The following is a 14,571-nucleotide window of genomic DNA, read 5'->3' as shown; positions in this document are numbered from 1 at the left end:
GGGAAAAAAGAACAACAAAAGGACTGAGAAACAGCGCAGATTTTTGCAGAACCAATAATCAAAGCACCAAACTCTTATATATCTTAGGTAAGAAGTTCCATATTGTTCTTTTATGAGAATGTCTGAGCGGAGACGTCTTATGCATTTGAGAAACGTGAAGCGAATGAGCGACTGTGGTTGGACTCGCTCAAGATGGGACCGAGGATTTCAGGATTCAGTCAGAATGTAGAAGGGACTGGCTGGTCAGGCAAGAAAATATAGACATTTAAGCAAAAAGAATGCAAAAAAATGTCAAATCTCATCCTTCAATGTCTGAACTCTGCTCCAAGCCAGATGCTTTTATTCCCTGTAACAGACTGACTGTGGATCTTTGTATTAAAAAGACCCGGGCTGATCACTGACCATCAGAAGTTAACTGCACATCCCCATATGGAGTAACCATTTCTTGTACAAAATGTGTCTAAAATTGGTTCCCGTCTTTCTTTTGGTAACCTTAGACTGTTCAGAAAAGCAACATCACTATTGTTTCATTGCAAATTTTCCTTTCATATGCACCTTATGAAAGACTCTAGCTTTAAAACATGCTTTATGGGTGTACAATAAGGTGCATTAGCTTGTATCTAACATTGATGGAGTGGATTTGGTGGTCTTTATCTCAGCAGGAGTCCTAGCAGGGGGTCCCTTCAGCTTATTGTATCCAGAGCAGTGACACGCTACACAATTTGCTGTTTAATTTTCCATTCATACATCTCATTACAGGACATTTTGGTTGGCCCTGACGCTGTCACGTGCCCACTATCTGTCGTGGTGGTCCCTGCTTTACCTAGAGGCGCATCTGTGGAACTACACGTAACTGCTGTCCAGGACGACCCCAACCAGAGGACTTCCTGTCACAGAACTACAAAGATGATGCCCGGGTGGTCCGTAGAGTGCTGCGGCGTGAGGTCGGCCGATGGGAAACACGGTTGTCTGAGCTTGGTTGTTTTGGGGGCAGGCGTAGAGGGGGCAGAGGTGGAGAACCTGGTAGAGGAATTTGGAGGAGCCTTCAGAGGAGCCCTGGAGGAGATGGGCTCAGAGCTGGTTCCTCTGTGTGCGAGACTGTTTTACAAATGGGATAGTCCACTGGCGATGGAGATTGTGAAAGGTGAGTTATGTATTCATTCTTGATGTAGCTAAACATTAATACATTGGCAAGGTGAGGGTAGTGTGTTGCTACAAAAATGACAAATTGTACCAATCAGAAATTCGATCAAGCCACCATCCACTAATCTAATGATAAATCACTACCCAATAATGTATTTTCATCAAATATAGCATTTTAAAAATAATACAAGGTAACATAGTGATCTAAATATGTTACATGTTAGCAATTAATACCCCATAGAAGTATATTACCCCCTAGCTCAATGAGGTAAACAGGTTTTGGCGTTGTCTTCCTACCGGTGGGGGCAGGATGACAGTGTCATCTGCAGTCCGACTTCTTCAGGATAGTATCCCAGGTGTGTAAGAGTAAAAAGGCCCCCTCGTCCTGGTTTAAAGTCCCATGGGCATGTTTCCATATTTCAATTACCTCCTTTATCCAGTTGTCCTTTGTCTCAGTGATATTTGCTCCAGTTCATAATGTAGTACGAACACATCACAACGACATCACGTGACCACTCTGAGGAGGTAAAAGCCAAAAGTAAAATCTGTCAGCTGGACAAAAACTTGTAGGAGTGAAGACGTTTCGCTGTTCATCCAAGTCTCTTCTTCAGTTCTGGTCAGATTACTGGTGGACACTGCCTTATAGCTATCTGAAGGGAGGGGCTAACTACCCCAAAACTGGAAACATCTATTGTTTACAGTTTCTGTTTATAGTCTAGGTCTATTACACTACACTAAGTGTGCATTGTGCTAGAGTCATACTTAGTATAGTCATTGAGCTCTTAATGGGTGCTTTCACACCTATTGGCATCCTGGCTAGCTCTGTTGTTTTCTTTGTTTTCTTTGTTTGTTTTGGGTCTGAGGGTGGAGTTATAGATGGGGAGAAAGATGATATCTAAAGCCCCCACTCCTGTTCAAGGAAGGATTGCCTTTCCTTACAAAAATTGCTTCTTACCTCCCCTGTCAAACCTTTTTTTTTTTTCTCTGGCTAAGATCTCTAAAGAAAATACAAAAGCCAACATTTTGCTCTGCCAAATTGCCAGTCAAGCACTGAAGCAGTAGCTTATTAAACTAGGACTAGACTAATATTAAATTGGTCTGAACCAAGACTAACACAGAATTGATCTAGGTATAAAGCAGAATTAGACAAAGTCTAAACCAGGACTAAACTAGTTCTAAAACATTTTGATATATAGATGGAGTAAGGGCTTGGTGGTTGTCCTGTCTGTTACTTGTTCTACTTGTAGCTACTGCTTTTGAACCAATATATTTTGCAACAGTAACAGTAGTTTAGACATTTGTACAGTATTAATGTAGTAAAGCATTCACTAACATATTGTGAACATAAATCTGGCATATATTTTACAGTACTACAATTACTACAGTATATCGATAATATTTCTGAGAACAGCACAACTTGTATCTCTACATCCTTTACATGTGAGTTAGTGGGGCTTTCATAAACTAGAACCAGTCTCTCCCCATTCGCCCTTGAATCGCTCCTCTCCTTCATTTCACACATCCACTCTTCCCCCCAAACCACTGACTCATCACAGCGCCCCCCACAGGCCGACCCGGGGGCGGCGTCACGGGTCATGGCACATGCATTCCTAAAAGTCACGGCAAAAGTAAGCACCTCTGGCTCTGCTCCCCGCTCCTCGCTGTAGTACAGTCACTCGTATGGTTCGATAGACGCCACATATGCTGCGGATCAAATCTCTAAACATGGTGTCTGCACAGGTTAGTGACAACAGAGGAGTCACGATGAAGGGGCGAGTGACAGTGTGACATATAAAAAGGGTTATAGCCAATCGTCCATAGCAAAGTGTTTGGAGATTGACGGGCAGAATGGAAGGGTAGATGAAAACCTTGATCTGTATTTCTGGGTTTCTGATCACATGATCATGATTCTATAGGCCAATAATGCTAAAAAAGGGATCAAAAACGTGAAAAACACCAGTTCATTTAAAATATTTTGTAGCGGTCCATAGTTATTCCTCACTTACCTTATGCATTCCGAGCATGCTAATTATTCACTGCGATCTGTTTATAAGCACAACTTTCAAAGGCCAGAGCGGAGTTTGGACGTTAAGGTAATGCTAACAACAACTAGCATGCTAACCTCGCACTTCCTGATTATTCTGACAATGAAACGCCACTCCCAAACTCTCACGCCACATTCATAATAGGTAAGTTGGGCGAAATGTCTTGCTCAATGACACAATATGAGAATGTGTTGGTTGCGTAACGAGGATTGAACCGTTCACCTTCAGGTCGGTGGACGAGCTCTAACCAGAATCGATTCCACATTATTTTGGAGCTGTATCCTGTGTCCCCGATTTCCAATGGGCATGATTGACAAGCGGATTAACCAATCAGAGAAGCACATAGTCCATTCATGTAAAAAAAAAACAATAAAAACAGAACTGACAGTAAAGCACTATGCTCTCTCTGCACTATTGATCTTAGGTAAAAATAGTTACTGTGACTGGATGGAGCTTTGAGGCCCTTAAGGTCCAAATCAGACTGTATAAAGAACTGGACTAAGTGAGTGTGACGTTACCCATAGTGTTTGAAATTAGCTATGTCCATTTATATATACAGTCTATGGTCAAGAGGCTTATAGATTCTATGTAGGAGGGACTGGCTGGTCAGGCAATCCAACTACAGACCTTACAAATGCCTTAATCATCCAGATTTGAAATGATCAGATGATGTAACATAAACAATAGCTGCTGGGTTAATCGGCTGATTAAGCATAGACCACGAGGCCCTGATCCCAGTATTCTGTTGTGCTACACTGACTTCCAAACCGCTCAAATCAACCAGTAAATGACTTGTTAATTACAATTACAGAGGAACGCTCCATAGAAAAGTGTCCATTTGGTCCGAGGATACAACAGCAGAAGGCCCAGGGCTACGATTGTGTGTAATGATGCTGATGAGCACACACTCCACTGCACAGAAATTGAACAAGCTATTCCATAACCAATACGAAATATATAATTGTATCAACTTTATTTTAAATCACATGGATCATTCATATTTTTACTGCCCCTTAAACGTGCTCTTGAGGACCTTTTCTTTGGCGTTTCATGTTTTAAAACTTCCAATCATTGCTATCAACAGACAACACCTTGTTTCTACCGGTGCGCTCCAATATTAAGAATTGGTGTTAGGACGTCACAACTAGGGTTAGCAAATTTTTGAAAATGCTCAAATTTTGATTTTGACAGCTCAAAAACCTCTGGACTTTTATCTGTGATGTAACAATCCCAGGAAATTCAACAGTGCTTTGTTGTGTTGTGCTTAAATGTAACAGACTTATTAAACAACATTCATAAAATAAATGATAATGATGGAAAATTATTTAAATCAAACAACTGCAGGTGTGTTTGGATGAGGGAACAAAATCATAACATGGTTTAAAGCACAAAAAAAAGTCAATTTTGTATAATATGTGTCCTTTAAACTGTCTCTTTTCTATGTCCCTTCTTCTGCTCTACAGGACTTGAAGACACGTTGTCCACTAGTTTGGGACAGTCCTCTCCAGCTTTGTCCACTGTCCCAGTCCTGGAGCTGAGTGAGTCCCAGGTCCTGCTCCTGTCCTGCTGGCTGTCCTCTTAGACCTGCTCTAGTTCACATCTCTAAACAGAATGCTTTAACATGGAATTGTGGGACATTTTTGGAAAGACGACAACACAAAGGGCTCTATATTTATTGGCAGGACTGAAAACAGCTCAACATGTTACCAAATGCAAGTATACATCTACTGTAGAAACAAACTTTTCTTTTTTCAGTTGCGTTTATGTCATTGAATAATATTTGTGTAATTGTTTGGGACATTTTTGTATAAGGAAGAAGATAAATACAACAATTTTGCATTATACAGTACATAATGTGTCCGTTTTTGAAATTGTGGTGAAAATAAAATTTGATTACAATTAAAGGTTTATGGAACAGTGACTCTATTCTGAGCTCTTCTCGTGTGACTGAGCTCCTCACCCTAGATCTAAGTGAGCTCTCAGCCACCCTGCAGAGAAAACTCATTTTGACCTTTGGCATCAGTCATCTTATCCTTTTGGAACGCTTTCCTCATTTGTGAACAACACCCCGAGATACTTGAACTACTCCACTTGGGGCAGGGACCCCCCACCGCCCTGGATTTGATCTTCATTCCAGCCGAACTCCTCCTCGAGCTCCACAAAGCACATGTGGTTTGTGGCAAACTCCTATGAACCATTAAACACCAAATTAAGAGCATAGAGCTGGTCCAGAGTTCCACGACCGAGACGAAAACCACACTGCTCCTCCTGAATCCGAGGTACGACTATCGGTCGGATTCTCTGCTCCAGCAGTGGAGGAGTGTGATTCTCCTGTAGTTGGAACACACCCTCCATTCCACCTTCTTAAACAGAGGGACCACCACCCCAGTTTGTGACTCCAGAAATACTCTCCTTGACCCCCACATGATGTTGCAGAGATGATTCTCAAGGACTATGTCTCTTGGTTGGCCTGGGAACACCTTAGGATCCCCTGGAGGACACGTCTGGGGTTCAGGAAGTCTAGAAGTCCCTGCTCAGACTGCCTCCACCCCCAACTTGGCCCCGGATAAAGAGAAGAAGAGGGATGACTAATTATATTAATATTCAAATTATATACTGACCCACCCATAAGTCCGTACCCATATTCTTCCAACTACCCTTATACTCTCCATACCGTATCCCTCGTTCAGTCCCTCCTTCTTTCTCCTATGACGTTATATAGCACTAGTTAAACCCAGGGCTCTCTCCCTCTCTATTAACGGGGTCCATACACTGTTATTATTGTGTAATGGGCAATCAGCACCAAGCACCTGCAAAGATCAGACCTCTAATGTCTCAGATTGATCCTGAGACCACAGGGTTAATTCTAGTATAGAAAATCATCAACATTGGAACATTTTCTAAGATGGCCAACCGTATGCAGCCGTACTTTGTTGAGATGAGTGGGCTATTGATCTATACGCCTATTGAAGTGTTTTGGATTGTTGTAAGCAGAAATTGAACAATGAAAGTCTCCCCGAGCAAGTAATTTCAAGCTTGAAAAACAAAAACAAAACAAAAAACGTTGAATGTTGAGAAGTGTATCGAGAAAAACGGAACTAGTTCATTTTAAATGGTTTGCAGTGGTCCAGTTATTCCTCACTTACCTTATGCATTCAGAGCATCCTAATTATTCACCACGATTATTAGCACTTTTCACACCTCTCAGAGACCAGAGCAGAGTTTTGTAGAGACAGTAATGCTAACAACAACTAGCATTCTAATGTACACATCCTGATTATTGGGAAATAAATCCTTCATAATTAGATGCAGACAGTACACAGCAGACTTAGTTTTACCTCAAGAGCTGCTTATACAATATAGCTGTACTGGGGAAAGACACATTATCAGATCCATGGAGAAATATCAGATATACAAGGCCTTTAAAGTAAAACGTTTTGTCGTGCAGATTTAAGTGTTACCTAAATCTAAATTGAATTAAGATCAATCATTGTTTTCCATCACAACATTGGTAATTCTTACTGTTTATTTAAATGTTTGAGTCCAACAAATGTCATACACATTTGTATTCACATTTTAAATATCTGCTTGATTGTATAGTTTTTGGTCTTTATGTCTTTTTATGAAGGACTTTTTATAATTAGTTTCATTTAGTTTTCATTCACAAAAATACGATATTGACTAAACAATGATTAAATGTTGTGGACTACATTCCCACTGGTCTGAGCAGTATATTGTGTCCCAGTTTTGCACATGTATTCAGCCTGCAGCCTCTGTCATCTCCCCCTGTGCACAGACCTGAGCCGTGGGTGCTCTGTAAGCTCTGTCCATTTGGGTGACTGTCTTTAGCTCAGAGGAAGGACATGGCACAGTTATTATTATATATATATATATATATATATATATATATATATATATATATATATATATATATATATATATATATATATATATATATATATATATATATATATATATATATATATATATATATATATATATATATATATATATATATATATATATACACACATCCCAGCTTACATCCCAGCTTTGACCTGTGCGTCCTTGGGCAAGACACTTCCCTCACCTATTTTTTGGGGAAGATTGGTGATAAAATTATTCTTTGTTTTTTGCTGAGCTGATTCCTAGTCAAAAACACTTCCTAGATAGTAGCACAACAATCTAAAACAGTAGTGTTCTTACCTTTGTTATACATTTGTAATGGTGGTAGTTCAGCTCACATGGCTGGTTTTATTTTAGATTAGATTTAAATTTCGTCCATTATTTTCCCATTTCAAATGCCGTAGCCGTTGTCATGATCAAAATCTTGTTCCAAACATGTTTTATCTGTTTTCACTCTGAAAAATGGCTCTGCCATTCTCTGGTATGTGCCGCCCTCTAGTGGCCGATATAAAGACTGCTGTTTAGTAACTTTGTAAGTAAATGAGCTAAATTTGACTATTGTTATTTTTGTATTGTGATTACACTGCACTGTTTCTTGTTATAAGTTAACATGTGTTTTTTTTTACTATGCAAATATGAAAAAAAAAAATCTAATATATCATAATACATTAAATTGTTACATATTTCATAATACATTAAATTGTTACACAAAGCACAAAGCAACTTTCGTGATTTTTTCACATGTATTTTCATATATGATATAATCATACTTGAGCTTGAATTTGAATCCAAGATGGTAGGAACATTTGCTGATCGGAACAGAAGTTTTAATGTGGGGACGACGTTTGAGACGTACCAAACCAGGAAGTCCGTCGCAAACAGCGCGTTTTGTGTACATGCTTTTCTTTCGCCACCAAAAGAGCTCATGCTGGAATAAAATCATTATAAATAAAGGTTAGTAAAGTCTATCGGGATATTGTCCATACTCGGAACTTACTATTTGTTTACATTGGCTTTAGATCTCCATTTAAACCTATTGCTTTTTCTCAAAATGTTTCAGTTTTAGCCTTTGACAAACACATTCATGGTCCTAAATGTGAAGATAGTCTTTAATCAAATTTTCAATTAATCTCTGTTTAAAATGTATATTATTGTGACTACATCTCCATCATATTAAGGTGCAGTTAGTCCTCGCTTACTCTAGTATACAACAGTATAAAAGTTTTGTTTTTTTCCCACTGTAAGTCTACAAGTGACAACATTTGATCATTTGTGTTTCTTACACTCCTTCGAATATGGTTTTGTTAGTTTTGTTTCATGAGAAAATACCCGATTTTATGCATTATTTCATGTTTTTCTTTCCCAGTTACACTGACTTAAAGTTATAAATGCGCTGTAGTACTACTTTGTACTTCTACTTGATTAATAACAATGACGATGATCTGACAATGTATTAGAAATCCATCCTAGTTGTCTCAAATGTGTCTATAACTGTCTATACAGCATTTGCTTATAAATATGACACTGATAAACACTTCTGTTCCTTCCTAATCTATATCCTTAAAACATACATTTCAGTATTATTGATATTTTGGTATCTCTAATAGGAGTTAATATGCATTTTTGTCAACTCTAGTGACCTGTGCGTCTGTTCAAGATGTCCACCTCCACAGAAAAGAATGAAACTCCAGCGAAGAAGGCTGCAGCTCCGTCTGTGGCTCAGATCAACGCTGAATATGTCACACAGGTAAACAGTACACTGTATGTGGATTTGTCTATCAAACATAGTGGAAGAAGTACTACTGCATTACATAAGTATACAGTAGCAATAAGCTCAGTAAAATTATTAGGATTAGTGTCTGGTTATTAGTATGGATGTGGAGCTCAGCAGTGACTGCCCACCTCTTGGTTCTGGAAGTTAATTTCCCATTCACTTCCCATTAGACTTTCAGTAGAGATTGGCATTTCCAGGGCTGAAATCATCCAAATGATTCTATTGGAGGTGTGTGGAGTTTAAAAACACAGTATAGAACACTTTCTGTATCACCAGTGTTTTACATTTGAGAGAAGACGCGTAAATATGCAGGGTGTTTGTGTGTTAAACATATGTGATTGAAACAAAACACAACTCCAGGTATGTTCCATAGATCAGAAAACGGCATAATATGGGACCTTTTACCTCTTAATAGTAGGATTTTTTATTTTATCAGAAATGAGAGGAATTGGAAATTTACTTCACTTTCTTTAATTTAAATTATGTCCCAAAATATGGAATTTTAATCATAATCAAGCAGCCCTTATTTTATGGCATTTTAAAGTGTTACATTCTTATTTTGTTTTTCAGTTTATTCAGACACAAAAAATGTCACTTACTCTCTTTATATTCTTAGCCATCTATAGAGACCTAACCCGTAATAGGATAAACAAGTATTAAAAGCTCAGTTGACTCTGTAAACACACTAGTAGTACAGTTTCTTTGCAGAATCTTTATTTTGCCACAGTGCTAGCTCCTCCTCTTCTTCTCCACTCGTTGTTGGCTCTTGATTTGGTGCAAAGAACCTGAAATGAACTTGTCTCTTTTTCTTGTTTCAGTTGGCTAATAAATACTGGGCTCCCAAGGCCCAGAACAAACTGCCCTTTGACAAAAAAGTAAGATCTTAAACACAATTAGACCCACTCATCAAATATGTGCTGCTTTAACTCACTGTTATTGTCTTGCCTACAGGTGGTGAAAGATATTTATGATCAGGAGATTCTGCAGTCTAAGTAAGTAATCTGCCCCTGTTTCACTTGGCACACACTTATTTAATATTAGGTGACGTATCAATAATAATTCATGAAGTTGTATTTAAATGAGGTATATGAATAAAACTGAAAAACATTTTATAAATACAAAATGTACATGTTAACTACAGTAATTTAATTATAAAACATTTTGGGATATTAATTAAATACATATAATTCATATCCCCTGAATAATGTGATGAAAGTGCTGTGTTTATACAGAGTTGAGACTAATTTTGGCCTTTTAAACCTGTTGTGGATCAGATCCCTGTCTAATTTTCCATAGTGACTGAGCCAGACTCAAGAGTGTACCTGGTTTACTAAACTGAAATTATTTTCATATGGGAACAATGGAACAATAAAGGCTCCCTTATTGACAACAAAATAAGTCAGACGTAATCATTTCAGCCTTGCTTACAAAGTAAAACGGTTTTCTAAAGCAGCCCTTAAGCTTAATGTTGTTCTGAAATGCATGGGATTCTTAGGTTAGTTCAGCAGTTCTTACATCATTATTGAAATGTTAAGACATGCTCTTTAAAGTTCCTATATTACACAGTCATGTTATAATGTTGTTACCTTGATCAAAACATACCTGGAGTTGTGTTTTTTGTTTTTGCTCTTTAATGTGAGTAATCCTTTATCATTAATCTATTTACATCTCCAAAGCTCAAAATACTCCACTTTGTCATGTCATGAAGTGGCAGTTCTCAAGTTAACAGCTACCGTTTTATCTTCTGGTCAGTAGAGATTGGCAATTCTAGGGCTGAAATCATCCAAATGATTTTAATGAAGATGCATGGAGTTTAAAAACACAGTGGAGCACTTCCTGTATCACTGTGTTTTCAGTATGAGAGAAGAGCACAGCCTAAATATGCAGGGTTTGTGTGTCAAATATGTGTGAATGAAACAAAACATTATAACATAAATCGGAAAAAATATCGCAATATGGCCCCTTTAAACTCATATTTTGCTATAGTCTAATTGCAAACAAGTGTCAGAAAAAATGCAGTTAGATATTTTTACATTAAAGTCTCCAACACCTTTTAAAAACATGTTGTATTTCATTTCAGATTTGCAATCAGGAAAATCATGTTACTGGAGTTTAGGTAAGTTTGTGTTTTATTTATTTTTATTATTTGTGAGTGGCATAAATGTGAAAAGTCTTACTATATGTCACACTTGTTGTTCAGTCAGTACCTGGAGAACTACCTGTGGGTGAACTTCTCTCCTGAGGTGTCCAGTAACGCCTACATCATGTCCATCTGCTGCATCGTCAATGAGAAGTTCAGAGAGAATGTGCCTGCGTGGGAGGTAAGGTCTAACAGCCACTAAAAATATATGTGATTTGTAGGCCTGTGACGATAAAACATTTTGAAGCAGGGATATATTGCTATAGAGATGTATTGCGATAAATGATAATATTGAAACTGTTTTATGTCACTGATACAATTAAAATAATGATAATACTGTTTCATTCAAAAGGCCTGAGCTGCAATAAATAAATAGCCCACCGAAGCAAAAATTAGCCATAGAAGTGACTTATTCAACCCTCTACAGCTTTTAGTGAAAATAATAATCAAATGAATTCAAGAAATAGCTGCAGTGTCTGCGTACACTGGTGTATAAATGTGTGTGTGAATGTGTGAGTGGTTCCTTGATGTAAAGAGCTTTGAGTGTCTTGAAGGTGGAAAAGCGCTATATTAAAATGTGACAATGACCTTTATTCAGTTTTAATTCAGTCTACGCTCCAAAACAGTAAATCTGTATGTAAAGTTGTTTTGCTGTAGCTCTCACTGTTTATGGCGCAGTATTATTATTTTTTTATTCAGAAAGTTTTATGACATAAGGTTAGTGATATAATAAAGGAAGAAATTTAAATGGAAAAGAATATTAGATTTCACTGTTGTTCAGTCAAGCTGTAAATAATCATGAATAACTTTTAAATTGTGTTGCTTCTTGTCACAATAATCATAACTCTACAATTTAGACTTACAATCAAGAGGGCACGTTTGAAATGTCTGTAACTACAGAACACTTGAAGTTTAATATATGAAGGTGAAGTGAATATGACTTCTCATTTCACTAAAACATAGTTAATGTAATTATATTTAAGGTCTTAATACAAATTTTGGTGAAGTTTATAATTTTATTTCTTGGTTGGACACAGGCAGCAGATGTAACAGAAGTAATGAGGCTGGGCAATTAATCCAGTTCTTTCAATTAAATCCAGTTTTTAATAATCGAGTGTTTGAAAAATTGCAAAATCGTGAAATCGAGGATTGTTATGAACCAAGTTTACTCCTGACTTTCTCTCTTGAAAAGCACTGTTATTGTGCAATTACAGTAAGATATCTATATAAATGTAAATGAAGGCAGTTTACAATTTCTTAAATAATATCATATGAATAAAAAAAAAGAATAAAAATGTAAAGAGCCTCCATGTTTGAAAGAGCAGTCACGTAATCGTCCAGTGTGTGCAAAAAATTGAGATTTTATTTTTTGGCCATATTGCTCCGCTCCAATAAGGATATATCATTCTATAATTGTTACCTAGCAACCAAAATGTAAGCAAGGGCTAAAACATGTCTATTCCCTTTGACAAATAAAAATAAATGACACACCTTCATTTAGTTAAATCACTCTTTAAACTGTCATAAAAATGCCTTCCATGTGCGTACGTTGTCTTACTGATACTTCCTGTATTTTGGTGCTTTTCTTTTATACTTTTTCCACCAACGACCACTTAAAAGTAAAACTATAAATACAAAAAAAAAAAGTTTAAATGCAAAAATGTGGTGTCATAATTCATGTGTTTGGTGTCAGGTGTTTAAGAAGCAGCCGGAGCACTTCCCGTGGTTCTTCCGCTGTGTGATGGAGGCCGTGCTGCAGGGAGAGAGAGCCGGGCTAATGCTGAAAGAACACACCGTACTACTGCTCTTCCTCGACCACTGCTTCAACAGCCTGGTATGGACATATTGGCATTTTGATAAGTATTGATAGGTTTAAGTATCAGTCAATATGAAATGGCTTTAAAGTTACCCACAAAAGTGCAGACATATTAATAGTTTGCATAAAAAAATCTGTTCTTTTTTATGATATAATTCCTGCATATCACCATTAGCTATTTTTTCCCAATGATCTGATCAACTTTAATGTGAAATATCAATATATACAAATTTTACCCAGGAAACTATACACAAACGCCTGAGATATTCATTGAAATATGTTATACATTATATGCAATATCTATTTAAAGTATTCAATTCAGAACAGAACAGGGTTGTCAAAGGTATCGAAAAATCTGATACTAATCTATACTAAAACTAGTACAGAAACTACATACTCATTTTAACAAGTGTCAATACTAAAAAAGTCACATTCTAAGGACAGAAATGAACCTTTCCTGATTATCTTTAGAATGATCTTGAGCTGTATCAGAACAAGTATAAGACACATAGACTAGTATACACACATGGACCACTATGGAACCTACTGGACGACTGTGGGATTACACAGATATAAGGCCACATGGAAATATAAAAGAAAGTACTACCATTTAATGTTGAAAATCACATTCTATTGTCTAAAGAAAGAGTGTTTTTGTTTCTCATTGGGGTATCAGAATCGGTATTGAGTATTGAGTGTATTCCTTATTATTATTATTATTGAAAGTTTGAGTTCATTTGCAAATTTTAGCCTATTTAGTTAAATCACAGTGTAAGTAGCTGCTGTTTCAATTATATCTGATAACAGTTTATGAATCAGAGCATAACAACACGCCAACATACACAGCTTGTACATGTAGGGTTCTTAAAGTAGACCTATTTAGAAAATTTGTATTTGGAATGATTTGTGCAAATTTGTGCAATCTTTAATTGCTTATTTTCAAGATGCCATTTTGCTGTTCAACCCGTTTTCACCACCACTGATACACACCCACCATTCTACATTTACTTCATTTTCCAATTTTATTTTGTTAATCGGTGATAAGCACAGGATTCGGCAGCATCGTCATTTTGGTACAAATGAAAAGTCGGTTACTCGCTAGTGTGATTTGCAGCTATCCAAAGGAGAGGATGACAGATGCGCAGCTCTTTGTTGTGATGAAGTTTACAGTGACGTTGGCTTCCAGTGGGCACAAACGTTTTATAACGTGGAATTCAGCGAACTTGTTTCTTTTATTAAGTCGTTTAAGAGGAATAGTGCCATTTAAAATGTGTGAATTAAAATATAATGAGCAAGGGGAAGGGAAGTGTTTTTTGCACATATAAATCTAACAAATGCACCAAACTCTACAAAATCTTGATATAACTGTACTGAAGTTATCCAGGAATAAGAACATATGATTAACTTAAGACAAAAATGGTATAGTTTACTGTAAGATGAGCTGTCACCCACCAATGGGAGAATTGCACCACTTCTATGTGTAATGCCACTGTATAATAGAGCTGCACAAGTCGAAAAATAAATTAGATAAATGAGTACACCAATTTCCTCCACAAACAACAAACTCTCCTGTCTTTTTCAGCATAAAAACTGCTAACCCTGTAGTTCACATCTGTACAAAAATGTTCTGAAAAGTGATTCTTGTATTAGTTTGTCAGCTCATGTTTCAATCTTTTGGTTCTCGTTCTGTTCTTCTGTATGGAAGAATCAGAATCCTATTGTTAAAACATAAATCGCAAATCTAATC

General features: G+C 37.0%; 2 protein-coding genes across 2 annotated transcripts in view; both read left to right on the top strand.

The window, feature by feature from the left end:
* dph6 (diphthamine biosynthesis 6) overlaps positions 1-4,910 on the top strand; it is a 118,602-nt gene extending 113,692 nt beyond the window's left edge. Inside the window, exons 14-15 of the mRNA XM_033988274.2 lie at positions 760-1,144; positions 4,652-4,910. Of these exons, the coding sequence (XP_033844165.1) occupies positions 760-1,144; positions 4,652-4,770 (504 nt within the window). The 3' untranslated portion in view covers positions 4,771-4,910. The remainder of the gene's footprint in view (positions 1-759; positions 1,145-4,651) is intronic.
* Positions 4,911-7,946: 3,036 nt separating this feature from the next.
* The window catches only part of aqr (aquarius intron-binding spliceosomal factor), a 96,644-nt gene continuing 90,019 nt past the window's right edge, over positions 7,947-14,571 (top strand). The window contains exons 1-7 of the mRNA XM_033988015.2: positions 7,947-8,048; positions 8,731-8,841; positions 9,687-9,743; positions 9,820-9,860; positions 10,949-10,984; positions 11,069-11,189; positions 12,702-12,842. Coding sequence (XP_033843906.1) covers positions 8,752-8,841; positions 9,687-9,743; positions 9,820-9,860; positions 10,949-10,984; positions 11,069-11,189; positions 12,702-12,842 — 486 coding nt within the window. The 5' untranslated portion in view covers positions 7,947-8,048; positions 8,731-8,751. The remainder of the gene's footprint in view (positions 8,049-8,730; positions 8,842-9,686; positions 9,744-9,819; positions 9,861-10,948; positions 10,985-11,068; positions 11,190-12,701; positions 12,843-14,571) is intronic.

Source organism: Periophthalmus magnuspinnatus, chromosome 22, assembly GCF_009829125.3.
Source record: "Periophthalmus magnuspinnatus isolate fPerMag1 chromosome 22, fPerMag1.2.pri, whole genome shotgun sequence".
NCBI lineage: Eukaryota > Metazoa > Chordata > Actinopteri > Gobiiformes > Gobiidae > Periophthalmus > Periophthalmus magnuspinnatus.
This window is presented reverse-complemented; position numbering and strand designations above follow the sequence as displayed.